The 26,532-nt window shown below is 44.1% G+C and overlaps 1 protein-coding gene across 3 annotated transcripts; it reads right to left on the bottom strand.

Annotated features, from left to right (window-relative positions):
- Positions 1-513: 513 nt before the first annotated feature.
- Bnc1 (basonuclin 1) lies at positions 514-26,156 on the bottom strand. 3 transcript variants are annotated; one of them, XM_011250781.3, is made up of 5 exons: positions 25,444-26,143; positions 12,275-12,374; positions 11,066-11,301; positions 7,047-8,902; positions 514-2,884 (listed from the first exon to the last, which is right to left on the bottom strand). In XM_011250781.3, the coding sequence occupies exons 1-5, from the start codon at positions 25,531-25,533 to the stop codon at positions 2,200-2,202; spliced, it is 2,967 nt and encodes a 988-aa protein (XP_011249083.1). In that variant the 5' UTR covers positions 25,534-26,143; the 3' UTR covers positions 514-2,199. The 3 variants fall into 3 exon arrangements, with proteins under 3 accessions (XP_011249083.1, XP_011249084.1, NP_031588.2); XM_011250782.2 differs by lacking the exon at positions 25,444-26,143 and adding an exon at positions 25,118-25,419; NM_007562.2 differs by having other exon boundaries at positions 519-2,884; positions 26,052-26,156.
- Positions 26,157-26,532: the final 376 nt, after the last annotated feature.

Raw genomic sequence — 26,532 nt, forward strand, 5'->3', positions numbered from 1 at the left:
TAGACTGGAAACAAAGGATCATTTAAGGCACCACTGTAGCCACCAAAGGAGGATGAAATGGCTTAGGAGTAGGGCGGGACTGTATAATGCTAGTAGATAGATCCCTCTGAAGATGTGGGAGGCTGGACAGATGTGTTCAAGCTCTTTCTCTATGGGCTCACTGTCACTCACTGCTTTTCAGAAGTTAGCATGCACCAGGAAACGCAACGGTCTGCAAACTGCAAATATGTAGTTTGCAACTTCACCATCTGGTGGACACACGGCTTCCTGCACTGACAGAGTGGCCAGATACTTTATGCCAGTTTAAGTGGAACACTAGATTCATGAAGGTGGACAGAAAGTGAAGAAGTTACATTTAAGGAAAGGCTTACTGTCTCATCACGGTCTATTTTAAGTATTAGGTAAGGCTTATCTTGGACAGCACAGGATTTATGAGACATCACAGTATGTGGTTTTTTTTCTTTAAAGATCAATACTCAGATCATCCTCTCAATGAATTAATCACTTCATCTCTTTGACCTTTTTATTGCAATCTATATTGGTATAGGAAGTCTTGTTATCTGTAGACTTTCAGCTATCTCAAGTCCACAGTGTCTCTGTGTTTGTACATATGAGAAAATCCACTCATGAAAATACAGATATATAAATGAAACCATTGTTATAAATATTTGCCCTTTAAACAAAAGGTATGCCATATATTTTTATTAAATCATAGAAAACATTTGCATACAAAATTTTCCATTTTGGGGAAACTAGAATGTTAAACATCTCAGTAACAAAAAAGCTTGAAGGATACATCATTCCTTAAGCAGAGACAACATTTAAGTAATTTTTTTAAGTTGAAATAATTGCTTACAGGTTGTTGGCTTCCTCTATCTTTAAGCCAGGGGGATAATATCTCTTATAACCATCAATTTCCTTTTAAGGATTTTTTAATTGAGTCAACATGAGTCAAACAGACAGTTAACTTGAACTCTGAATACAAAATCCACTTCTTTTAAAGCTGCATAGCCCTTTGACTACTGTAAATGCCTAATTCCAAGAGACATTCTCACTTCACAGGGCTGATTTCAAATCCTTTCTATAGTGGCAAACATGGGTAACAGTGTAGAATAGATCTTGGAATAAGTTAAATATTAAGACATAGAACAAGGCAGTAACGTCTCTACTTTACTTTCTACCAAATAAATTTCAAAGTTCATACAAACCTTATATATTTACCAATGGGTGAAGACTGAGGGATCCAGTGATATTGAAAATACTCAACAGCTATAAGAACCATGTTTTCTAAATAGCTTGGTGGCTATATACAAATGATTTAGTCAGAATCCCGCTTACACTCACCCCAGTGGGCCAACAGACACTGCAGTTCACCACCTGAAGACAGGCTGGTGCTCTGGAGCATAAGTTGTCTCTTGTTCTAACTCGGAACAGAGAGAGATTCAGAGGTGACAGGGACATGTTTGCACTCACACCAAATAGTTACATAATATAAACTCAAGTTAAATATTACCAAAAGAACTTTAAATTAAACTGAAGACCACTACTCTTAAGAGCATGAAATATTTTCCCTCTAGCTTTTAAAATGCACGTTACAGATTAAGACTTTGACAAGAAATGTGGAGGCCACCCAGCTTCCTTGGAGAACTCCCTGCCGTTCCATGAGAGACTGGAGGGAGCAATGACCAACTCCCAATGCAGGGACGGATGCTCTCTGAACTTCAATTCCCTAGACTCAAGTCTGGGTTTAAATGGGGAGGAGGACTTGAAAATGACATCTTTGGGACTGGTGTCATGCCCACGGTGATGGTGCTGTACTCCAGCGCACTTCTTTCCTGATACCCTTCATACTGCAGGCCTCATGTGTGCCTAGCTCCTGACCCCTACTCCCTCCAGTTAATCTGTAGACCTGGAGGTTTCCTAGGAAACATGTAAACAAATCTGGGAAATCTGGCTTTCTGTGTTTTCCTTGTGTCGGTGGAAAACTTTGTGGGCTAAGAAAAAAAAAATAATAGGAAGGGCTACCCCAGTGTCAGCTTCTCACAGCCGAGTCTTGCGCTTACCCTGCTGTAGAAGGCTGTAGAGTCAAAGCACTTTTGCTCGGCTTTTGGGAAATGGTATTAAACAGTCCAGCTACCTCATTCTTTGGATTATTTTATTCCTGAAATATGGCAAACACTTATAAGAGTCTTTGGCTTGTTACTGGAGGTGGCTTGGAGATGAAGCCAGGCTCTTGTGCAGGTTGGGATTCTGACTGTGTCTGTTTCTACTGCGAACAGATGAGAACATCGTGTTGCAGCCTGGCACTTTGCACTTGTGGAGCTGGCGGAGGTGCACGGTTTTGTAATGGGCTCTAAAGGTCCCTTTGTTACTGTATATCTTTTGGCAGAGATGACAGGTTATTGGCAAACCAGAGGGCAGGCTAGCAAGGCTCTGGTCTGCCTTCTCCATTAGGACACAGAGAGGGTATTCATCTTCCCCAGAGACAAGGCTCTGTCCTTCACAGTTGCCATCACTGTCCTCCATAAGGGCAGTGCCTTCCTCACTCACGCCATCAGAGTCCCAGGAGGAATGACTGCTGCTCTCTGACTTCATACTTGAGGTAGTGCTCAAATCCAGGATGGTGCCCTCGCTAGGGGGGCCAGAGTTGTAGCTCTCCAGGCTGGCACTGTGAACTTGAGATATTGGGTAAACCAGACTGCCCATGCCACTTGTTCCCTTGAAGATGACAGATGTCTGTGATGCTTGTGGCGTGAAAGCCACATCCTGATAGGCCTCCTTGGCCACATCTTGCAGAAGGTAAGCTGCACGAAAATGGTCCTCACTAGTCTCCAATGCTTCTTCATTCAGTACTTTCTGGTGGAGGCTTAGGTTCGAGCTGTGTCTGCAAGAGTGAACAGACAGTCAGAGGTGAGTGGCTTTGGTTGTTGTTAGAGCCATTATTCTGAGTAGAGAGACTCAACAGACACTAGGAAATCCTGTGGTGTGGCGGGAGTCACAGCCAGGGTTAAGCATCCTGTGAGCCAGGCTCTGTGGTCAGCGGACACTAGACCACCATGTGGTTATCAGAAGCCAGCATTCCACCCCACCCCCAGGAAAGCTAACAGTCTGGAAACTTCAATTTTCACCACCAGATTACACCTAACTGCCTTTATCTCAACCATAGAGGATGTCGAGACGACTTCAATTAGGCTAATGGGGAAATGAGGAACGATTACCATCTTTAAAACACACCATGTCATATGGCCATCGAACACTTGACACTGTCATATACAGAAATGATAGTATTTAAACTATATTGAATTAAACAGGTTATTAAACCTTACATTTCCCGATTCCTTTTTGCCCCTCTGGTGTGGTAGGTAAAACATTAGAGATTCCTAATGTGATTTCCCATCATCATCTTTCTATTGGATAGCACTGGTCTAGAGCAGGGGTACATGTGTCACTCCAGAAATCCTGTAGCTACAGCTGACAACCTAATCAGCTGGAAATCGTGTGTGTGTGTGTGTGTGTGTGTGTGTGTGTGTGTGTGTGTGTGTGTGTGTGTGTGTATGCTGGGGTAGGTCGTGTTTGCAATGTCTCATAAGGAACCAGACAGGAGTTTTGCAAATGCAGCAGTGTGAACACACTGCCAATCTTGCACCCAGTGATTTACTCCTAACAGGCAGATGATGAGCATCCATTATGGCGCATGCTGTTTACCCTCACGTTATCATGGATGTAACTTGTAAAATCAATGTTGCTCTTTCTTGGGATCCCCTGATCACTTCTGACAAGAAAAAAAAGAAAATCCCAATATCAAAAGGAGACAATCTTATAGGTGACAAGAGAATGATCCCAAAGAAGAAAGTGTCTCCCCTAATATAGATCAGAACTATGCCAGAGTCAAGAAAACACCTTCTCTATAAATAATTAAAATTTCCCTTCTAAATCTCTCAAGGTATGTGTATGAAGGAGACTTAATCACATTTCATAAAATGTAGATATTTTGTTATGCAGTTTTTTAGCCCTTTATACATTTTTGTGGATATAATGAGAATTATACCTCAAGATCACCCACTTTGCAAGCAGCTCTTCTCAGCTATAGCTCTGCCCTGTGATTATGTTAATGTTCCGCACTGAAGGGTTGGTACTTGTCTGGCAGAAAACCAGACAGCAGATGGACATATTAATTCCACTAAACTCAAGAGTTTTAAAAAAGTCAGACATTTGCAAGAACCTGGAACGTGAAGGTTCTACTACAATGTAAATTTCTTGGGTCTCCTGTCCAGTTCCTGGGTATCCAGTGAAGACTAACAGCGAACTCTTCCCTTCTTCTCAGGCCTTAGAGAGTTAGCCATTCCTAAGGTGCTAAAGCCATTCCCTATGAGCAGGAAATACTATGACTGTCTGGACCATGTACCAGGTTTTCTTCTCCAAGGACTTTGTAAATCTGCGGCCCCTGCCTCATCCTCTCTTCAACCTCCACCTCCCACTAAGGGTTCTCTCTCTCTCTCTCTCTCAGCTCTATTTAGTTGAGATCAGTGACCCTTAAAGCATGGTCTAAACAAGCCTAGCTCCCCACAGCCTTACAGTAGCTCCCAGGACAAGAGTTGACAACTAATTATTAATTCAGGGGAGTTTTCCAGGATGTATATAGCATGTGCTATTGGCAAAAGACTGAGAACCAACCTGTTTTCTACTGAAACAGATATTAGAGATCTGCAAATATGTAAAATAAAACTATTTACCTCACTATATCTGTCTGAGAAAAATAAAAGTCTTTTCCCATTAAAATGTTATATTGACATATAATATGTATATTCTTGTTTTAAAGAGACATGTCATTTTTTTCCAGTTTTACTTCCTAATATAGTAAGCAATGATTGCTACAACTTAATTAGAGAAAAGCTAAGGACTAGAAAATGTTATGGGACTAAGACATTTAATACTCGCTGGCTTGGACATTCCCCTTCATCCAGGGGGCCTGGATTAGCATACTGAGGAGCCTGGGTAAGCACCCTAATATGTGTCACCACAGCCTACACGACCTGACAGCAATCTTCATGGCCGCCTACGGTTAACTTGTGCTGTCTGTCTCTTCCACTAAACTGAAGACTTGTGTGAGCAAGGATTTTTCCTGAGTACCTAACAAAGAAAAGTTACTAGTCAACTCTGTCTCTGTTTGTCTGTCTGCCTGTTTTTCTCTCTCTCCCTCCCTCTTCTTCCTGGAGCTCTCAACCTTTGACTTAGCTGAAGAGACAGACCTGGGCCTGGGCTTACCCATAAAGTCCTACTTAAAATAGTGTTTTTGAAACTATAGATTTTTAGATAAATGTTCAGATTTCTTGACTTTCGGAATAAGTTGTATTGAAACATTTAGAACATAAGATGAGAATCTGTTATAGTTGAGACTTCTATACTTATAGGTCAGAACATAAGGAAACATTGACTGTATGAAAATGAAGTATCATGAAAAGAGCTGTTGATCTAGTCTGTGTTATAATCTAGTAGACCCTGCGGACTACAACAGTCTCACAAGCAGCAAAGATAACCTCACTGATATGAGTACCTCTTCCTTATAACAACAGCTTATTCATGAGCAAACCCTCCTCTTCTTGGAGGGCGAAGGAGAAGGGCTGGTTCACTAATTAGGGTATCCTAGTGGTTTGCTTTAAACATCCTAGCAACAGAAGCAGGAATTTTAACTAATATCTCCTGTGTCTTCAGTAAAGACAATGAGAGTGTTCTTATGAGCCCTAGCAAGGAATGTGTGTGGGAGTCTTTACATTTTCACCCTCTTAACAAATTAGGTGTTACAATTTGGACTAAGTTAGTGGTGATGCTGAGCTGCTTCAAGTCAAGCTTGTTTGAACAAACGCACTTTTCACATTCTCTGAGCCATTTATCACAATGTGTTCCGTCAGACAGCTGACCCTTTCATTACACCTCTTAGATCACCTTTGCGATACCTGCTCTCCCTTCCAGACGCTGGGAGGAGGCGCTCTAAATTATGACTGGTAGCCCACGTGCACAAAGAAAAGCCCAGTGCTGTGCTCCAGGACGATGAGCCCTGTGCGTGTGTGCTCTGAGACTAGTCCGTGTGCTTCAGGAAAAGAAAGCATCTTTCCAACATACATCATAGCCACTGAAATGAGCTGCCAATCATCTATATTTTTTGATAGGTTAACATTTTAAAAAGTCTCTAATCAAACTGCTATTTTTTTCCTGCAAATGTTGCTGGATGACTATAAGCCAGAGAAAAGTTTTCATGTGGTAGAGTCTCCATTTGGTGAAATGAAAATCAGGCTAGTTTTGAGAAATGGCATGATACTTTAAAAAGCCCTCCCTCCCTCCCTTCCTCCCTCCTCCCCACACTTGCCCTTCTGACCATCGCTAACCTGAGAACCAGCATACCATTAGCACACACACCTGGGGGCAGATGTGTTTCTCAATTTGGGATCTCTCAGACTAGAAAGGTAGAATGAATGATATGTGTGCTGAAATATATCAGAGTATCTATTAATAAATTAATATCAATACATTCATTAGTAATTCAATCATACCAAAGCTACATAAGCCCTTTAGAAGGTAATAGTGGAAATCTACCACAAAAAGCATCATGCCTTTCCAGGTCATGTTTTGTGGTTAAATACTTTTAGATTTTTGGAACTGAAAATTCATGAGTTTCCTCAGAATAACTACCAAATCATCTGGAAACTTGCTAGAAATGCAAACTCTCGTGTTTCACCCCTGACCTACAACAGTATATTTTAGGGTTAGCGTCCAGAAGCCTGCTTTCCTGACCTTTCGGGCCAATACGTGCTGAGGTTTAAAAACTGCTGGTTTGGGGCAGTGGTGGTGATGCCTTTAATCGCAGCACTTGGAAGGTAGAGTCAGACTGATCTCTGTGAGTTTGAGGCCAGCCACATCTACAGAGCTGTGCTTCAGGCCAGCTGGAGCTATACAGAGAAACTGTCTTGAGAAAAAGAAAACCAAGCAACCAAGCAACCAACCAACCTAGAGCTGCTGTCTGGGGAGAGGCCTGCTGACAGCCACCTTACCTGTCTCTGCTCCTACGGGAAGGGAAAGCAGCCCCGCAGCCCTCCACTGTGCACGCGTGTGTCTCTCGGGCGTGTGTGTTCTTCTCATGCGTCTTCATGCTGCAAGCGTTTTTAAAGGTCTTCTTGCAGATGTCACACTGGAAGCAAGCTTCTTCCTTCTGCCTCACTAGTGCATGCTCACCCAGGTGCTCCAGCTCTTTAGACTCTTCCAGAAAAGGAAAAGCCATCCCCCTGTTGGACAAAGCACCGAAGAGTCCCCCAGCAAGCAGGCGCTGCTGCAACTCCATGTAGTCAGGAAAAGGGATTTGGGGTACCAGGCCAGCTGTGAAATGGCGCTCGTGGCCACCATCCTCCACCTCTCTTGGCATCACTGAACTCAGTGCTACCTTCTGTTCAGCCTCCCTCTCAGTGAGCGTGGTCTGCTCAAGGGTTCTGCTGAGAGCTCCATGTGACTCAATCACAGATTCAAGATGGCAGGCTCTTTCTCCTTGTGGAAGAGGCTCCTCTAAGCTTAGCTGTGTATGCTGCTCCTCAGGTACTCTGTCTGACCTAGGACTGCTGTCCTCTGGCTCGTCTTCACTGACTACCTGCAGAGGCACCTCATCGTCTGAGCTGAGACTGTGTCTCTTCTCCTCAGCTATTTCCACAGCTTCTTTCTCTATTTTGATAGGCATACTGGACTTGCGGGATTTCTTCTTGGGAAGAGCATCGAATGGCATGTCTGTGGAAACCAGCTGTTCTGGGATCGAAGAGGACAACAGAGGGAGGGAAGGCAGCATGCCGGGTGTGTTGGCCAGCTCCGCGGGAGTGGCTGGACTGCGGTAGAAAGGAAGGACTGGCTGGACAGTCTTTAGATTAGGGAAAAGCACACCATTTTGCCCAATGCTTGAGAAAGCAGGTTGGCCTTTGGAGTCCTCCACGGAACCAGTGTAGCCAGGGAGGGGCCCACAGTCTGGAGACACCACTGTGAAACCTGGGCGCTTGTAGGTCTCAGAGCTTGCCAGGTTCAGGCTATTCCTGAGATCTTTGTCCCTGTTGTTTCTGTTCATTGGCATGTGCAGGCGAGGGTTGGGGTTGGCGCTGTGTCGGTTCCGGCTCCTCAGGGAGCTGAACACCATGTTACACCCTTCGATCGTGCACTTGTGCTTGATCTTTAGGTGGACGGCGTTGTAGTGGATCTTCAGAGTGCCTTTGTCATAGAATGTCTTCTCGCACGCCGTGCAGAACACCCGGCCCTTCTTAGCACTGAGGCTGTTCCTCTCAGGCTTCACCTTGGCCTCAGGGGACAGCTGTGTCCTTTCAAGCTTACTGGCAATGCTATATGAGCTGGAGTCGCTTAAGTGAGCACTGTCTTCCTTTTGGGGGACAGTTTCTGGACAGTTGAGGCACTGTTCTTTTTCAACCTGAAATGGGGTGGAAGTTAAGAAGCTGCTGTCCGAGAAGGGCCCATGGAGCTCCTGTTTGGGTTCCTGGCTTTGGTCCTGCCCCTGCTCCAGCATGTACTGTTCAGGCAGCGACCCTATCAGAGCAGGAGGCAGAGGGTTGAAGAACTGGAAAGGCAACATGAACGTCATGTTGCTTATAAGGTTCTCAAAGGGGTGCATGCCGCCAGGGCTTCCTTTGTCCACAGGAGTAGGGAGGCTGGCACTCCTGTGGCCGCAGCTCTCGATGAAAGCCCTGATGTCTACATTGGCCGTGGTGGGCGGTACGATGACAGACTGCTCTTCTTTCTCTTGGATTGCCATGAGTTCAACTATGGACTTGGTCTCTCCAAAGCGAAGGAACTGCTGCAAGGTAGCCACTTCCTCCTCACTGGTCATGATGCTCCAGTGATCCAGCACCTTCCCAGAGGCATCCTAAACACCAAGCAGAAGGTAAGAGAATGCCAGTCCACGGCTGCCTGCTCTCTCCCCATGCAGGCGTGTGTCATGGCGCCCCCCTCCAGACTGTAAGAGGGTATTGTGTGCACACTAGGAAAACACGACTGCGGATCAACACAGGGCTGAGCCTAATCGCTGCCCACCCCACTCCCCCAGGCCAGATACCCCGTGTAGATCATAAACTACACAAATGTAAAGAGCGGCCACACCACTGGCCTAGAAGAGCTAAGTAAATGTGTATTACTCAAACCCAAGTCAGGGAAATTTGGTAATTATTTCTCATCTTATTTCAAACTAGTTGGTTGTCATATATAATTTCTGTCACATATGAGGCACAATGATTTTCTTCACTAAAATAGGAGTATGTATCGTTTGAAAGACAGTAATATCTTCATCTAAAGAGTACAAGTGGGGCAGTGAAGTCTGGATATAGCTCAAGTATTCATTTGCTGCAGACTTAATCATCTCCTAAGCACCTACCTTCAACAAGCAAGTGAGCACATATTGATCTGCTACACGTGTTCATGAAGCAGAGCTATGGCTACGCTGGAGTGCTGCAGATCTGTCAAACTCTAGCAAGGCCTAACTTTTCCCAAAACTGCAATAAATATTTTATCACAGAACATGTATTCAATGGCCTACTGAGATTTTTCACAGTGCATGTGAGAGTTTTGAAGATGAGGAAGACTGTAACATCATAAATATTTCAAGCACCAGAGGTTCAAGGTAATTGATTCCACATTTTTAATCCTAACACTAGAAAGCAAGATTATTAGGATCATTAAATATTGATCTATATCATAATGCAAGACCATAATGCTACTCTACGTATGGCCATTTCTACTCAGCCGAGGGCCCCACACCAGAGGTGTGCTCACAGGATTCCAGGGCAAGATTACAGGCTTTAGAATTAGGAAGAAGTATGCTCATTTCTGGGTCTGCTCCATACTGGTGGAATAACTTTCAGCAAGAGCACTCACAGCCTTCTGGATTTTCAATTAGAAAACAAAGGTAAATGGGTTTAGTGCTGTATGTTTTTAATTCTAGCACTCAGGAGGCAGAGGCAGGTGGATCTCTGTGAGTTCAAGGCCAGCCCGGTATATATACAAATACAGAAATTATAGGCAAGCTAGGGCTACATAGTGAGACCCTATCTGAAAGAAAGAAAGAAAGAAAGAAAGAGAGAGAGAAAGAAAGAAAGAAAGAAAGAAAGAAAGAAAGAAAGAAAGAAAGAGAGAGAGAAACAAAGGAAGAAAGACAGACAGACAAACAGGGATACTATATTTATTTTATCATAAAAGTACTGGAAGAATATGTCCACTAATAAATAGTTATTGCCAATATATAATTGACCTAAAACTAAAGTTAATATTAGACTTGAAAATGCATGCATCTTTCATTTCACTGAAAAAAATTTTAACTGAAGCTTGCTGATATTTCCAGTGTAGTGGCAAGAAACAATCCTCTGATGCTGCAGAAAATGTGCTGTTTTCTCAGAAAAGTCTGATGGTCTGACTAAGAAACATTGCACCCATGATGTAACACAGAAAAAGAAGTTCAACTACTCTGGAAATAGATAAGGGAAAGAAGACTGAAGCGCTGAAGCAAAGAGGAGAACATGTGAGGAAGTTGAGAGAGAATTTGGTGTTGGTGGTGAAAAGAGGAGAAAGTGGGTGAAGAAGAGTCGATAGCAGGAAGGAGAGGACGGGATGGAGACAGAGAGGAAGGGTTAGCATATGAACACAACAACATCACACGTGGAGCCAAGACTTTCCAGAACAACAAAGGAACATCGGCCTGAGTGCTGTTTGCTGTGTAGTTCAGGCACGTAAGAGCCTTTTCTCGTCCCCCTGTTCTGACACACAGAACACCTCAGGTCAGTGGGCAGTTGGGTGTGATACATATAATGGAGGCAGCACCCCAAATAAAGCAAGTGGTTTTCTGTGGAAGTCAGATTAGTGAAATATGCTCAAGAGTTCACATAGTGCCCTCATAGCCTAAAGCTTCACAGAGACCTTAGGAAAGAACACAATTCCTCCCAGAACATGAGTCAGGGCCTTGGCACAGTGACTGGGAGGGCACTGGGTTACATCAGTTGCATGGGCACTCAAGGAGAAGAGCAGAGCCAGGTCACTGTACCTGTAACACATATCCACGGATGTAATCCTGAAGCGTCCAGTCCAGGGCATGGAGGATCTGTAGAACCTCATCTTGCTTCAGCACACTGAAGAGCCGGTCCAATAGGATTTTCAGGCGAACAGGGATAGCCTGGGTTCCATAGAGCATGAGGCTGCTAATATCGAACACCACATTGGACTGGACAATTTCCACTTGGCTTGTTGGATACACAGGGGGGATCCTCAGCTTACTCAGAGCTGAAAATCAAGTGCGAGACGTTTGGGAAAGCTCTAATTTTAGGAGAAGCAATGCATAGAAAGAATTTAAGAATAAGAAAGAACCATAGGGGTAGCTTGGGCTGTTCTTAGTTTTCTGTATCAACAGGGGGTGCAGGGGGGGGGGAGACCCAAAAATCCATAAAGGACTAATATCTGTAAGAGCCATAGGGCTTCACATTCTTCACAGAGACTTCTAAAATAAAAGGGGCAGATTTAAGATTTTTCTCCCATTCTTGTGACATGCCTGAGAAGGAAAATGTTCACACACCGGGGAAGGGAGAAAGAAGGGAACACAGAAGCAGCAAGGACAGAATCAGAGACCAGACAGTTGAGAGTCAAGAGTCTGGAGGTGAAGATAGCCTTAGGAACTTCAAAGATCTAGGCCCGGGGCCTAATCTGCGGTGTGGGACTGGGGCTTTAGAAATTAAGCCAACTAAATCCAGTCTGTTCAACACAAGAGTTACCAGCCTCTGGGGGCTATTTACATGAAATCAATCAAAGTTAAAGAAAGGTGGTAACACCGCCCTCCAGCAGCCTGTGCCACATTCCAGCACTCACCAGTTCCAAGTGGCTCATGACTGTCAGAGTTGGCGAATGCAAAAGCAGGATGTCCAGTTATAAATTTCAGCTAAATCATGAATAAGGGGCATGCTTGTATCAGGACACATTTCAGCCAAAAAAATACCAGAGGCTAATTGTGACTGTGGAACATGTCTATCACTGTCATACAACAGCACCTGAAGGATCTGTTTTGACATATTTAGAATGGAGTTAATAATATGTAAGTTAAAATGTGAAGATATACCTTATATAGCCTGTTACCTGGGACATACTAGAAATGACTACTTAGTTTAGGAGTCAGCTGTCAGTGTTTGATATGAAATCAGTTCCTCTATAAATTTAAGTTATTAAGAAAGGCCACTGAAGGGTGAGAGGGAAGAAATAAAATTACCATGAGCCACCCATCCGTGCCTGCACTGTTCACACTGACGGTGGTTTATCTTCCCAGGTTTGAAACATTGGCAACTGCAGTTCAGAGTACAGCCGATAGCCTGCAAGAGAGAACACATGCATGGGTATGACGTCAGAGCTACGTGCAGGGTATGCTGCGTTTATTAAACAAAGGGACTTCCCACACTCATAAGCATTCGCTCAGCAGTGGGTGCCTTGTGCCAGGCCAAAGGTGCGCAGTATGCATTAGGAAAGAGAAGCAGGGAATCCAGCACTTGAGAGACCATGAACTTCAACACAGATACTTTGCATATGATAATTAGCAAGACTCTATAAGGATTTCTTAGAAAATATTATGGTTTGAAACCTTGCTCTTATGAAAAAAAAATAAAAATAATATTTTTACCAAATTTCTGAGCTGATCAGAGCAGCAACTCTGAAAGAATAAAGATTAGTTTGGAACCAGCAAAAAGAAAAATCTGAAGCAACAGTGGTCCATGTACAGATCTGTTCCCCTCAGATGCTTACGATACGATAGAAGCTGAAAGGCTTAAATAGATTTGAGGACGCAGAATGGCTGATCATATTACATGACTGTTAGAGACAGATATAGGTCAGGCAAATCCTGCACTGATGCCTCAGGTTTTATATATGTGCATGCATGTACATGTATGTTTTCTGCAATGTTCAAAAAAGTACAGTGGAAATAGAAAACAGAGATGCATGTGTTCAACAAAGTCCCAGTGTTACGATTGAGGAGACACATGTCTAATGTTTTCTGTGTGAGTGTGTGTGCATGGTATTGTACATTTATGTGTGCATTCATGTATGGGTCTGAATATGTGTGTGTGTGTGTGTATGTGCTTGTGTGTGTGTGTTTGTGTGTGTGTGTGTGTACGGATGGCCCAGGCGTCTTTCTCAGTTAGCCTCCACCTTGTCATGAGTCAGGGTCTCACAGCAAACCCAAAGCTCACCAATTCATACAGACGGGCTGACCAGTGAGCTCCTACAGAGTCTTCTGTTCCATCCCCAGCAGCCCCTGTCCCACTCCTGGGGTTACAAGTCTGCGCTAGGATTTTACATGGGTCCTGAGGTTCTAAATTCAGGTCCTCCTGCTTGCATGCCAAGTACTTTACTAACCCATCTTGTCAAGAGTTTCTCACAAGCTAGAGGCCTAAAGGATATAATCTATTACTATAGCAAACCAACAAGACCCCTTAAAGGAGCTCAGTCAGTGAGGCTCCAACTCAGTTACTTGTATTTTTTTTTATATGTTTAAAGCTATAAAGTATGCTTCTCGGTGAAATTTGTATGGTTTGAGAGCTTTGAAACTGGGAGAATGTGTGTTTGGGGAAGAGACAATAGGCCTCTGACTTTGGGCTTAAACCTCTAGTCTGCCAGTGAAGGAACTGTGAGGCACAGTGTGAAGGACAAGGAAGGAGAATCTGGTCAAGGATTTGGGAAATTCACTCCATGGTTTAGTACAACCTGTCTCCTTCAAAAAAAAAAAAAAATCATCTGCTTGTAGTCCCGTGAAATGTACAGACACTCTGGGACAGTTTGGTAGCTTCTTTAAATGTCAAGCATAGAGTTACTGTATGACCCAGAAATTCTGCTCCTCCATATACAGCCAAGAGAACAAAAAACGTGTGTCCATCCCCAAATCATCCACACGAGTGTTTGTAGCACTATGCACAGCAGTGAAGGTGGAAACAATCCCAGTACCCACCAACAGATGAATAGGCAAGATGCAGTCTACCCACCAATGGAGTGAAGAAGTCAGGCATAAACGTCACACGGTCCTATGCTTCTATTTACATGAAATGTCAGGAGGTCAATTCATAGAGGCAGAGAGCAGAGGGGTGACTACGGAACAAATGGAGCAGGGGTGACTGTGGGGAACGGAGCAGCGGGAGAAGAGACTGGATGAAAGCGGAAGTGTACTCTTCGGGTTACATAAAGGAATATTTTTGCTTTGCGCTATGTTCATTTACTGAGCTTGCAAATACTGCACTTTTTAACCAACTAAAAATTAGTGACAAAACTATGTTTGTTAGCACTGCTTTTCCAACATCTCAGTGTTATCCATAGTTTTAAAAGCAATACACTGTGATTCAATTAAGGTGTACACACATAACTGGTATTTCACACTGAAAAGACTATAGCATAACTTAACTTTCACGTACACAGAAAACTACAACAAATGTATGATTTGCTGTGCTTTGTAGATTAAGCACAGTCTCATTAAGACACGCCTGTAGTAACTCTGTTTAACTTGTGGAGAAACTACTGTCAGGATGTTTTGGGAAGCAGTTGGGTTGTTCTAGATTCCCATAGTAACACATGAGGGATTCATCAACACCCGCTAGTATTTCAAGACAGGATTTTTCGAAGCCCAGACAGGTCTCAAACATAGCCCAGGATGACCTTGAACTCCTGACTCTCCTGCCTCCATCTGCTAAAAGCTGGGACTGCAGGCTCCTGTCGCCTCACACGTTTGCTTGTGCTTTGTTTTTTGTTTTTAATAGCTGTCCTTGTGATTCTTGTGGATGTAAGTGAAATCTCATTGTGGTTTGGTTCACACTTCCCTGATGACCGATGGGTTAGCATCTTTTCTGTGTTTACCGGCTATTTGTGTCTATTCTTTGGAGACATATCTGTTAGATCATTTGAGTAGTTTTTAATATAAGGTTATGTTTGTTGGTACTATGCTGTATGCATTAGTTTATTTTCCAAGTTCAAGTCTGTTACCAGATACATTATTTCAAATGTGTTCTCCCACCTGTTTCTCTTTCTTAGTGGTATCTTTTGAAACACAGAGGTTTCAGATTTTGAGTAGGTTTTAAGGTGGTGAAGTGTCCTAAAATTAGATGATAATGGTGGCCGTACAAACAAAGTAATCATTTGTTGATTGCTAAATGCTAACAGAACACTATATAACATTATATAAAGCTGAAGTAATTCACAATCCAGACTTAACAAATACTGCTTAAGAAGAAAATATTTTAAAAGGAAGAACATTTCTTTCACCTCTGTTTTTTGAGATATCATTTAATCTTTTAGAAAAAGGTATGGATGGCTAGGCATAGTAACACATGCCTTTAATCCCAGGACTCAGTAGGCAAAGGTAGGCAGGTCTATGAGTTCAAGGATAGGCTGGTATATATTAGTGAGTTCAGACTAGCCAAGGTTATATAAGGAGACCCTGTCTCAAAAAACAAAAACAAAAACAAATATAGTTATGGAAATATACAAATAAACTTACATTTCATTTATTTTGAAAATTAAGCCTGTTTTAAGAGAAGGAAATGTTGCTCAAAAGATTTTGCTCAAAAGACCGAGGCTCACGCAAAGTTCCTAGAAATACTGTGACTCTGTTTCCCATTCAGCAGAATGAAACCCCGAGGGACAATCCCAGGCATATTCCCTAACCAAGGACTGACACCTATATTCTCCATCTCTCGCCATTCCACTTCTATGTCCCAACTCAGACAACTGACATTTCAGGTGCAGAGATCTCTGTGCTTCCCTGTGTGTTAGTCAGTGACAGTGGCCCTGGCCTCTGCCTCACCATATGTCAAGGAAACTCCTTTATACATTTCCAAATGCCCTATGACCTATGTCATCTGTTGTTGAGACCACTGACTCAATTTGGTCATTCCCATATAGCAGCTTCTACCTAAGGAACAGAACATAACCACAGTATCCACAAGTCTCATTTATAAGTGTTCATTTATGAAAAACAGTCACGTGGTTGCACATGAAGCTATTTGAATAAGGCTTAATAAAGCTTGTTAAGCATCTATAGAAATAAATGTCAGAGGAATTATTTGTGAACTAGGAGAACCTAATTAGAATAACGAAAAATTCTGATGTAGAGACCATTAGATTTTTCCACATAGCTCTGAATTCCACAAAGTCAAGTTATAGCATCCTTAGCTGAAGATAAATTAAATCTTCTCAAATGAAATTTTAAAAAAAATCATCTAATTACAAGATGAAAGTCCTCATGTAAATCAAATGGAAAACTTGAAATTTACATGTTTTCATTTGGGTGCCTAATTCTCTCTCCATTCCTCAGAAGGAAAGCAGACGATTCCAGCAATCCAAACTCAACAAGACATGATTATCCAGTCTTAGCCTCTTGTCCTAATCAGATGATCTCCAGAGCTGTTACTAGCCACTTTGATGAGATACAAATCCACATCTAAAGTTCTGCCTTGCTGACTTACAACCATCACGTGATCATTCATTCACAGCTTGTATGTGACACATTTGGTCATTTACTGCCTAGGCCTAGACTTTAGCTAGCTTGATGGATCTGTTTAATCTCCCAGACACCCCTGTTCCACCTTTAGCTTGGGGAGATGCTTCCACAGGCTTTTGCTAGAGGGGCTGAGTACCCATCCCAAGCACACAGTGGGGTAGATGCAGATATCCAACACTGGACAATGAAAGCCTGTTTCGGGATTTGAACTGACCCCGATAATAAAAACCATTCAAAACTACTGTCACCGCTACAATATGTATATATTTTAATATTATATATTTTCATAATTTTAAAGTGGTAAGTATGAGATCTCCGTGTTTGTTGCACTGACTTTTTGGAGGGTCACGTTATCTAGCCGTGCAGCTTTGTCAGCTTTTGTCTTCAATGTCTAGACCACTAGCTGCACTTGACATGTGAGATCTAACTACTGGGATTTAAAGTCAGTTCCTTGGTCACACCGGTCATACTTGGTGCTGTGCTTGTAGCTACAACAATGGACAGTGGTGATGCCATCATTGCAGAAAGTTCTCTGGGCCGGTGCTAAGCTCAGGAGTGAGGCCAGCCAGGCCATGAGACCAGCCATAATTTCATTTAGTCCTTACTATCACGCTGTGAGGACGGAATTATTTTATAACACTTAAATTAATGGAAGATTTATAACTTACTCAGGGTCACACAGCTAGTCAGTGTTACTAAACATTTATTATGTGTGAGACAATGCATCAAAGAGCACCCATGTGTAACTTGTATCTCCTCCTCATAACCACTAGGGGAGTTTGGTGCTACCATTCCTCTTTTATATACCAAGAGGCTGAAGAATTTACAGGCTATCCAGGTGGTCTAAAATCTGAATAGTCAGGGTACGTTCTGCCTTAAAAGTATCAGTATTTTGTGCTAAGCACAGTAGCACTCAGTTGCAATACTTTTTGGGGTTGGGTATTACACTATGCACAAGATCAAGAAGTTAAAGTTTCATACGGTAAAGAAACTTCACTTGGTAAGTATTTCTTGGACGTGAGTGAGACATCACTCTGGACTGTTGAGGCTGCAGTACTGAACAGGACTGCAGAGGCCTGGACCTTCCTGGGGCTTAAATCTAGAGGAGGTAGATGATGAGAAGGCAAGTAAGAATTTCACAATAAAGTGAGTGTTGGGAAAGAGCTGAGCAGACCTCAGTGCTAAAACCTGCTGGCATGCAGAGTATCAACAAGTCGGTATGTAGAGCCATCTGTCATCTAAGGCCTCAGAGGAGGACGTCAAGCCAAGTGCCAAGGGGATAGAGAGGATGGAGCGAGTACCTCAGAAAGAAAGCTCAGCAAGGGCAAAGGCCATAAGATATGAGAGAGACCGGTGAGTTTAGGAGAGAGAAAGGAGGCCAGTGTGCCTAGCAGAGTGAAGTGAAGGGTAGAAAATAAGTCATAGAGGCACCGGGGACCACTCTGTACAGGGCCTTGTGGGACAAGCCAAGAGCTCGGATTCTGTTCTAACAGTGAGCCTTCTGGAAACAAGACAAGTGAACGTGGTCTGATGTTACAAAGAGAACTCTAGCGACACAGGTGAACACCTTTCACATCATTGAGCGCTTTCACTGAGTGTAATAAAATCTACAACTTTCCCTATCCTATGTCATACTTCTAGCTCAGTCTTCAGCTTATGCTGCTAGGCATTCCTGCTCTCCTCAGGCCAGTCAGCCATATTAGCGGATATACAGCTGAGGAATGAAGAAACAGATACACAGTCTGACCGTGCTTCTTGCTGCCATGTCCACAAGTAGGTTCTCAGGTCCTCTGGCTCTAGTGGTTTGACTCTGCATAGACACAACCACCATAAGTCGACAGAAGATAGAAATGTTCCCAAAAGTCTCTCCCCAGTTCAGAAAAAAAGGTGATTCAACAGTTAGAACACCTATTGACTAGCAGAGTCCCATGTTTGGTAAATCCTCCACTGTGCTACCTGAGTGGAGAAGTGAATGACTGACCAATGCAAAGTTTACCTTGCGTACTGATTACAGAAGTCCATCTAGTTTCCTTACACTTTTATTTATTTATTTACTTTATCATGCACAGGCACACTTGCCACAGTGTAAATGTGGAGGTCAGAGAGTATGTGGGAGTTTGCTCTCTCCTTCCACCATGTGGGTTCAATTCCGGCCATCGGGCTTGGCGGCTTTACCCACTGAGCCATCTTGTTGTCCCATGATATCCTTTTCTTCTGATCTGCCTTGGTAAAAAGAATTTTAGCTGGGCCTCATGATGCAGGCCTATAAATCCCAGTTACACGTGAGACTAAGGCAGGAGGGGTTACAGGTTCAAGGCTTGCTAGTAATTCAAAGTGAATTAGAGGCCAGTCTGGCCAACTCAGTGAAGCCCCGTCTCAAGCTGGAAACTAAACAGAAGGCTGAGGATATGGCTCAGTGGTAGAGTGACTGCTTAATGTGTGGGCCTTAGGTTCAACCTCTAGTAGGATAAGTAAGAAAAAAGGAATTTTCAATCACTGATGGGCAGGCAGCTAAGCACTGGTGCATGGTGGACAGTAGAACTTCCTGGGTAGAATGTCAATTCCTTTGTCCTTCCTCCATCTTGGAACAAAACTAGGGTGGCTAGACACCAGAGGGCATTCTGTAACCATTAGGCAACCTGGAGGGCCCACCGCAAGGATGGCTGAGAAAAAAACATGGTCACTATTATCTTGGTGCCTTTTACTAGTAGTCAAATGCACTTTCTAGTTTGCACTTACACAGTGATCTCCCACTGTCTATTAAAAGGGTCACAAAATCAAAACAAAACAAAAGCCACCTAGAAAATGGTTCACAAGGAGAGATGGCTGAGCCTAAGTTTGGAGTCTGAGGACCTATCTTAATGATAGAATATTAAGACTCTGCCAGATCCCCAGTGGTAAAAATATCATTAAGATCTCAACTTGGAATCAAAGGACCCCAGGCTGCCAAACCACAGCTCACCTACAATTCACAAGGTTTTGGGACAGAAAGGCTTCAGGCTTTTCCAGCTTGTATTTTTAAACACTGGATATAGATAACTGCTGTTGCTTTGTGTGAGTCCTGGAAATTTCACTGTCCATCCAAAACTGCTAATCAGAACATAATTTAAAGTCGCTAGGATGCCCTGTGAGAGGGTGGCTTTGTTTCCCATTCTCCTCCCTATGGGGCTACAGTCTGGCTCTCCTGGCTCTGAAAACCAAACATTCAAAGCTGGGAGTCCTCATCTTGGAGCCACGCTGACACTGTAGTTCTGTACTCGTCATTTTTCTTACCAGAGCCAGGTTTGCCCTTTGATTCTGACCTCCCCACTCCCTTTCCACAGATTTCTTTTATTTTTTATTTTCTCCATCAATTTTATCATATATGAAACCTCACAGGAGTGCAACTAAGATTCTGAAAATACTATTGTCATTTGTCAGACGGGCAGTCAGGACAACCTGGAGCAGGAAGAGAGCCACTGAGGTCCTCCTCTTGTGTGTGTGTGTGTGTGTGTGTGTGTGTGTGTGTGTGTGTGTGTGTGTGGCAGCCTCCCTGGCCGACAGTGCTAAGCAGGAGCCCACGTGACAAGCACACAGAACAGATACCTGCTCATCCCACAGTGCATCCACCATGCCTTCGCCTTGCACAGCCTCAGCCAGGCAAGAAGTGGCAGGGCTAGCACTGCAGAGATGGCTCAGTGGTTCAGAGCTCTGGCTGCTCTTCCAGAAGACGCAGGCTCAACTCCGAGCACCCACACGGCAGCTCACAGCTGTCTTTACCTCCAGTTCCAGGGCATCCGACACCCTCACACAGACACATGCACAGGTCAAATACCAATGCACAGAAAATAAAATTAATTATTAAAAAGAAAAAAGCCCAGCAGTGACTATGATTGATCAGTCAGCTTGTATCATTTACAGGTGAAAACTCAAGGCTTCAAAACGTACTCAAAACAAATACGAAAGTCACTGGCAGCAGTTAGAGACTTCTGGGAGACCAACAAACTGTTTTGAAAACCAGTAAACTAGAGGAAGAGGGAAGCAGGTGTTCTTTCTTATAGGACTTGAGGCCCAGGGAAGCCAACCCATTGACAAGACAGGTTCTCTTGAGTCAAATCGGGGAAGAACTAAGACGCTCCCATTTCACAGCTCTTAATAAAAGGAGGACAGCAATCGGCCCCATCAGACTCTGAATACATCTCATTGCACATGTGGTATTTTGTCAAAACATCCAAACCTATGGCTGAGCAAGGTTCTTCGCCAACACTGAATCTGGAAGATACAGGAGGCAGAAATATATGGAGATGGCATCACAAGAAAGGAACTATTAGAACTCAGACTAGCATTCTCCTTTTCAACAGATAATGGCAAGGCTGAAAAAAACAAAGCCTATAAACCTAGAAATTAGAAGATACAGATAGTATATACACTTGTATTCTAATCTGAACAAACCAATGGTAATATAAAGTTTATAAAACAATCTAGGGAATTTGAACACTGCCTGGAAATGTAATGACATTAAGGAGTTATGATAATTAACTAGCATTACTTTCTGGTGCCAAGGCTTGGACCTAAGGCCCTGAACATGTTAAGCATGTGCCCCACCACTGAGCCACGCCCCCAAGTTATTTTAAGGTGTTTTATGGTATATTGGATTTGTTTCTAAAAGGGAATGTTTTTATATTTTACAGCAACATATAAAATATTTTTAATGAAATTGTATGACAGCTAGAACCTCCTTTAAAGTAATCTGAGATTTCTAGTCATAAGAAATAGGAAATGCAGATGAAGAAGATTAACTCTTGACGTCCCAAACACACATTCACCAAGTTTCAGTACAGCTTAATTCTCTTTATTTAAAATTTTCTATAATAAAAAGTGAAAAAGTAAACTATGTGAAGGCTCCCATTTCCTTCAAAATTTCAATTTGCACTAGCCAACAGAGAGTAGCCTGTGTAGAGAGGCCAGAGAAGTCTTCTTCCTCCAGGAGAAAGCAGACATGTTCTCTGTGTACAAGCAATATCCTGGGTTGGTGTGCTGAGTGCAGTAACATGGCCCACAAAACATAGGTTTCTGTTTGGCCAGTGAGAGCCAATCTTGAAAAGCAACGTAGGTGGGGTTGAGGGATGGGAAGCCCTGATGGACAGTCAAGAGTCTCTCTGTTGGGTCTTCTAGGGCTCTGAACAATGGAAGGCACTGCTTACCACTATCAGGAGTGAAAGCCATGATCGAAATGGGGGATACCGGGCGCCTCAGGATGTAGTTAGTATTTGCAATGTAAAAATGACACTGAAAGAGAACTGACAGACTGTGATATCTCACTGCAAGCTAGGGCTGAAGAGAGAATACAGAAGCAACAGGGCACAGAGATGGGCCTGCAAGAGAGAGTTAGGGAGCTAGATGCCCTTCAGGGGACGGATGTTGGACTAAGTCCACCTCTGAGCAAAAGGTACACAGGACACCTCTTAAAGTTCCCTTGGTGCTTAGTTCAAAGAGGATAATGGGGAAAATACTTATTCTTTTGATGTTTATAAATCAAAGCCTAAATCCTATGCCAAAACAATTTAACATCTACACCCTTTTTTTCATATTATTAGTTTTTAAAACTGAAAATGTGAAAAATTGTAGGAAATATACAAACATCTTAGAAATTAAGCTGAATATTTCCTTTTTTTAAAAAAAGCTTTAAAACACACAGCAATATAAATGATATGGGCATATTTTTTCCTTATAACCTACATGTAGACAAACTCAGAAGTCTTCATAAACCTTAGATAACAAGGCTAAATAGACATCAGTGATATGTAACATACAATTAGCCATGGAAAGTGGGAATTAAAAAACACTTCAAAATTTTAGTTAAGGTAGTTTAAATACTTCACACAAATTTATTACTGATGATGATGTAAAAGCCAAGTGTGAATGAACATTATTTAAATAAAACCATTTTAAGGATTCAAAGGGAACTAAAAAACAACTTTTTTGTCAAGATAAACTCAAATTCAGTTATTTCTGCCATTCCACCCCCACCTTAAGACCCAGCATAGTGCATCCTGAAATGTTACAGTTGGGAGGTAAGAAAGCTTGAATGTCATAATAATTCCAGAAACAGGTGGAAGGCTACGGAGGGACAATGCCGTCTCTAGAAGCTGGGAAAGAGCAGAAAACCGTTTCCCACATTCCAGTACATGAAATGCTCACACAATCCGCAGGAAGGGACAGCCGCATCAATATAATGAATGGGAAGAACAGTTAAAAGTGTAAATTAGAGTTCCCCTAAGGTAAGCATTCTGCTCTACACAGGTCTGCTCCAGCCCAGCTTTTACATCTTATTTTCCCAACCTCTCCCTTCCTTTACATTAGTGGAGAGAAATGGGGATCGCCTCTAAGCTAGAGCCCTTTTACAATTGGTTAGGTTGATTTATAATAAACGGCCCGTGTGTGGACAGGAACCGAGAGAGCTTTTTTTCCAAGTAACTATGTATGGCTGAGGAGGCCCCAAACTGGACTCTGGAGAAACAGGGCTGCTTTGTGTTTGGACTCAGCTTCCTTGGCTAAAAGAGGCATACGGGTGGATATAGAGAGCGGGAGTGCCACACTGCAATCTTGGAAACTCCAGAAGGAGGGAGAAAAGACTTCAAAGGATGATGAGATAAGAAAGAAGGGTTTCTGCTAGAAACCAACTAACAAGGGAGGAGGGTCCCAGCACTTCCTGACGCTGCTTCTGTGCCACCCCCAGTTATCTTGAACATCCCACAAAAAAGTCACCAACAGTAGACAAGCAGTCATGATCTTTACTGACATACAATAAGGGAAAGGACAAAAAGAGCCTATGACTTCCTAAACCTTGATCTTAGCAAAGCCAGAGCCACGTCAGATCATCAGATTGGAGAACCTGGGGGAATGGCATTTCTAGTTTCTTTCTAACCAGACTGTGTCTGACAAAAGTAACTACCTCACTCTAAGTGACATCTGTAGAGGAGAAAATCCACCCTGGGGTGAAGCACACTCCTCCTGCAAGTAATTTACCTTGCAAGCCTTCAGGGCAACTCCTCTTAATGGCCACCGTCAAAATAACTTCCAAAGCCATATACAGAAGCTCAAAGACATTTCTGGCCCCTTGGTACTGCAGTTTCATTTTACTAACAAAGTTTTAAAACGTTCCCTCACATTTCTTGGCATCCCGAAGTGACAAGTGTGTGCTTAAGAGACAATTATTTGTTGTGTGAGGAAAACTAGATGGCTTTTTCTCACCACAGGGCAGGGTCACTTTTCCAAGCTGATGATCTGAGGTATAAAATATGAGTATGGGCCTGGGATACAGGTCTAACTTCTTCTAGGGGAAAGGTCATAAAAACCAAATCATCCTCTGTATAAACCATATATTTCTAAGGCAATGGATTTATGTGAGCTAAGATTTCTTATGTGAATTCCAACCCAGGTGCACAGATCACTGGATCACTGGTGTGTGTGTGTGTGTGTGTATCCTAGGAAATATTCATGGGCAGGTTATTCAAACTAGTAACCATTTTCTCTGTGACAGACAGAGCTCCAGGGAATCCTTACCAGTCTGCATGGGTGGACATGAGAGTACAAATTAAGTTATGCAGCTGTCTGAACACAATCTGAGTTCTCAAACTCTGAGGAGCTCACACCTTAAAAGAGTCCATCAAAGTGTCTGAGGATTCAGCTACAACAGAACACAGTCAACACCTGAGTGGAGACAGTTACAGTTTCTGTAAAACTGAAGTTTGTGAACTTGCAACAATAAATAAGATAATGAGTCATATTTTTTAACTATCTGAAAGTATGCTAAAAAGAACAGTTATTAAAATTCTCCAGAGAAAGAAGGGCAGCTGTCTGTATCTATTTTAAAAGAAAAATAAAATACAGCACAAATTGTAACACTTGAAGTAATGTGCAAAATTACACTTTGATGCATACAATTTTAAGAAAGGTATAATAATATGCATCAACAAATTTGGGGAGGGGCGAATGAGAAAGTTACATGTTTCACTACTTAACAAAAGTTTTAACGCACAAACATCAATTTGTAAACTAAACCTCTGTTAAATTCGAAAAGATCCCATGAAATCTAACAGCACAGTGAAGACAACGAGCAAGTAAAAACAGACTGCCAAAAAAGATTTGCCAAAATGCTGTTTTTCAGTTCACCTATACTGTCACACCAAAATCTTGTTGCTTTAATAAGAAAAATTTACTTCTTATTGTTGATATATCTGTTCTGTGTTTCCATGCAGTAACAGGTTCTCTCTCTCTCTCTCTCTCTCTCTCTCTCTCTCTCTCTCTCTCTCTCTCTCTCTCTCTCTCTCTCTCTCACACACACACTCTGACAGGGATTCCCAGGACACCAGTGGGGCCTCTTTCAAGCCCCTTAAGTGTTAACAGCAGAGGCCTGGCTGTGACCAGGCGTCTGGCCCGATTTAAATGCCCTCATCTTCAGAGGTCTGCGGTGAGCCTAGCCATAAAACTAGGGGACATTACCGAACCCCAGAGTGTCTGATCTTCCCCCCCCCCCCCGCACTGCATACAACTTCACTCATACAATTAAGGCTGCTAGTTGGCATTCCATTTAACTGTCAAACTCAGGCTGGTGGCAGCCCCACAGCCACAAAGAGATGCCTTAAACGAGAAGAACATGTTTCTACACCGCATTTGAGAAAGTTTGGCTCCGAGCTATGTACTGATTGATATCAGATCTCTCTCACTTGCCTCTCCAATCTTGTCACATCTGGCTGACAAATCCCCAGGAGTTTATCCGAAGTCGTGAGGCCAGTAGGGTTAAGGGGCTCCCCTGGGGAAGCAGCGCCCGTGGACAGCGGACACCCGAAGCGGATGCTGGGGTACGCCCGGCTGGAACCCCGCTGCGGGGTGGACAGTCACTGGGCCACTAAGCACCTCACCTCTGCATTGCCAGGATCCCTTCCTGTCACTCTCAGGTAAACCATCTCCAAAGAGACTGGACCTTGGCCCTCTGGCTTCCCCATCAGCATCCGGATGCGCTCCTCCAAGTCCCTGAGCGACCGGAGGGCACGAACACCCCTCACTGTCCCACGCTCGACAAGCCAGGCGGAACGCCGGCAAACCAACGCACTCCTTCAGCGCGGTTCAACTGCGAGCATCCGTCCTCTTCAGACACGTCTAACTAAGCTGACGGTTTGCGGCGCTTTTGGTCTTTTGTCTCTTCCCTTTTAAAAAAGCAAGGATTTGTCCCTCAGGGGACCGGCGCCCCCTCCACGCCCCTCGGGCGTCTCCGCGACTCTCCTCCCGGGATGACCGAAGGTCACGGCTTGAAATACCAGACAGATGGACGTCCCTGCGCCAACAGCGGTTGGACAGGGGCTCTGGGGTGTAAGAGAAACGGGGCGCCGCTCACGGGTCACCTCGCTGCGACCGGGCACAGGCTGCGAGGAACTGCAGTTCGGCCTCCCGGGACGCACACACGGCGCCGACGACGAGCAGGTGGCCCTCGTAGGGCGGCCCCGCGCCCGTCGCCCGCGCGACCGCTTACCTCAGCCATCCTGCAGCCGCTGCGGAGCCGGCCTTCCCGGCGCGCGTCCCCTGCCCGGGCCGCTCCGCGTCCGCCCCGGCTCGGCGACCGCCGCATCCACGCTCTGGCCGTCTGGGCCACCCCCGCCCCCCCTGCGCAGGAGAAGTGGGCGGCTCCCCGCGGCGCCGGGTGACCGCGCCGGCCCTTGCGCCCCTCGTGCACCCTCGCGTCCGCCCCGCGCCCCGGGGTCCGCCCCTCCGCTCGCCCCGCCCCGCGCCCCTACTCCGGCCGCCGGGGGCTGCGGGCGACGCTCGAGGGGGTGTGGGGAGGCCACGCAGAGTCGCCTCGGTTGAGGCCAGGCCGCGGCCCCCCGCGCACAGCGGAGACCTCGGCGGCCGCGGGCGCGGAGGTGTCTGCCCCCGGCGGGCTTGAAGGCACTTGTTGAGAAGGAGACAGACGTGTCGGTGTTTGCCTCTCCCCGGCGAGGGCGAAACGCTCTCTG

This window comes from Mus musculus, chromosome 7 (assembly GCF_000001635.26).
Source record: "Mus musculus strain C57BL/6J chromosome 7, GRCm38.p6 C57BL/6J".
Lineage (NCBI taxonomy): Eukaryota > Metazoa > Chordata > Mammalia > Rodentia > Muridae > Mus > Mus musculus.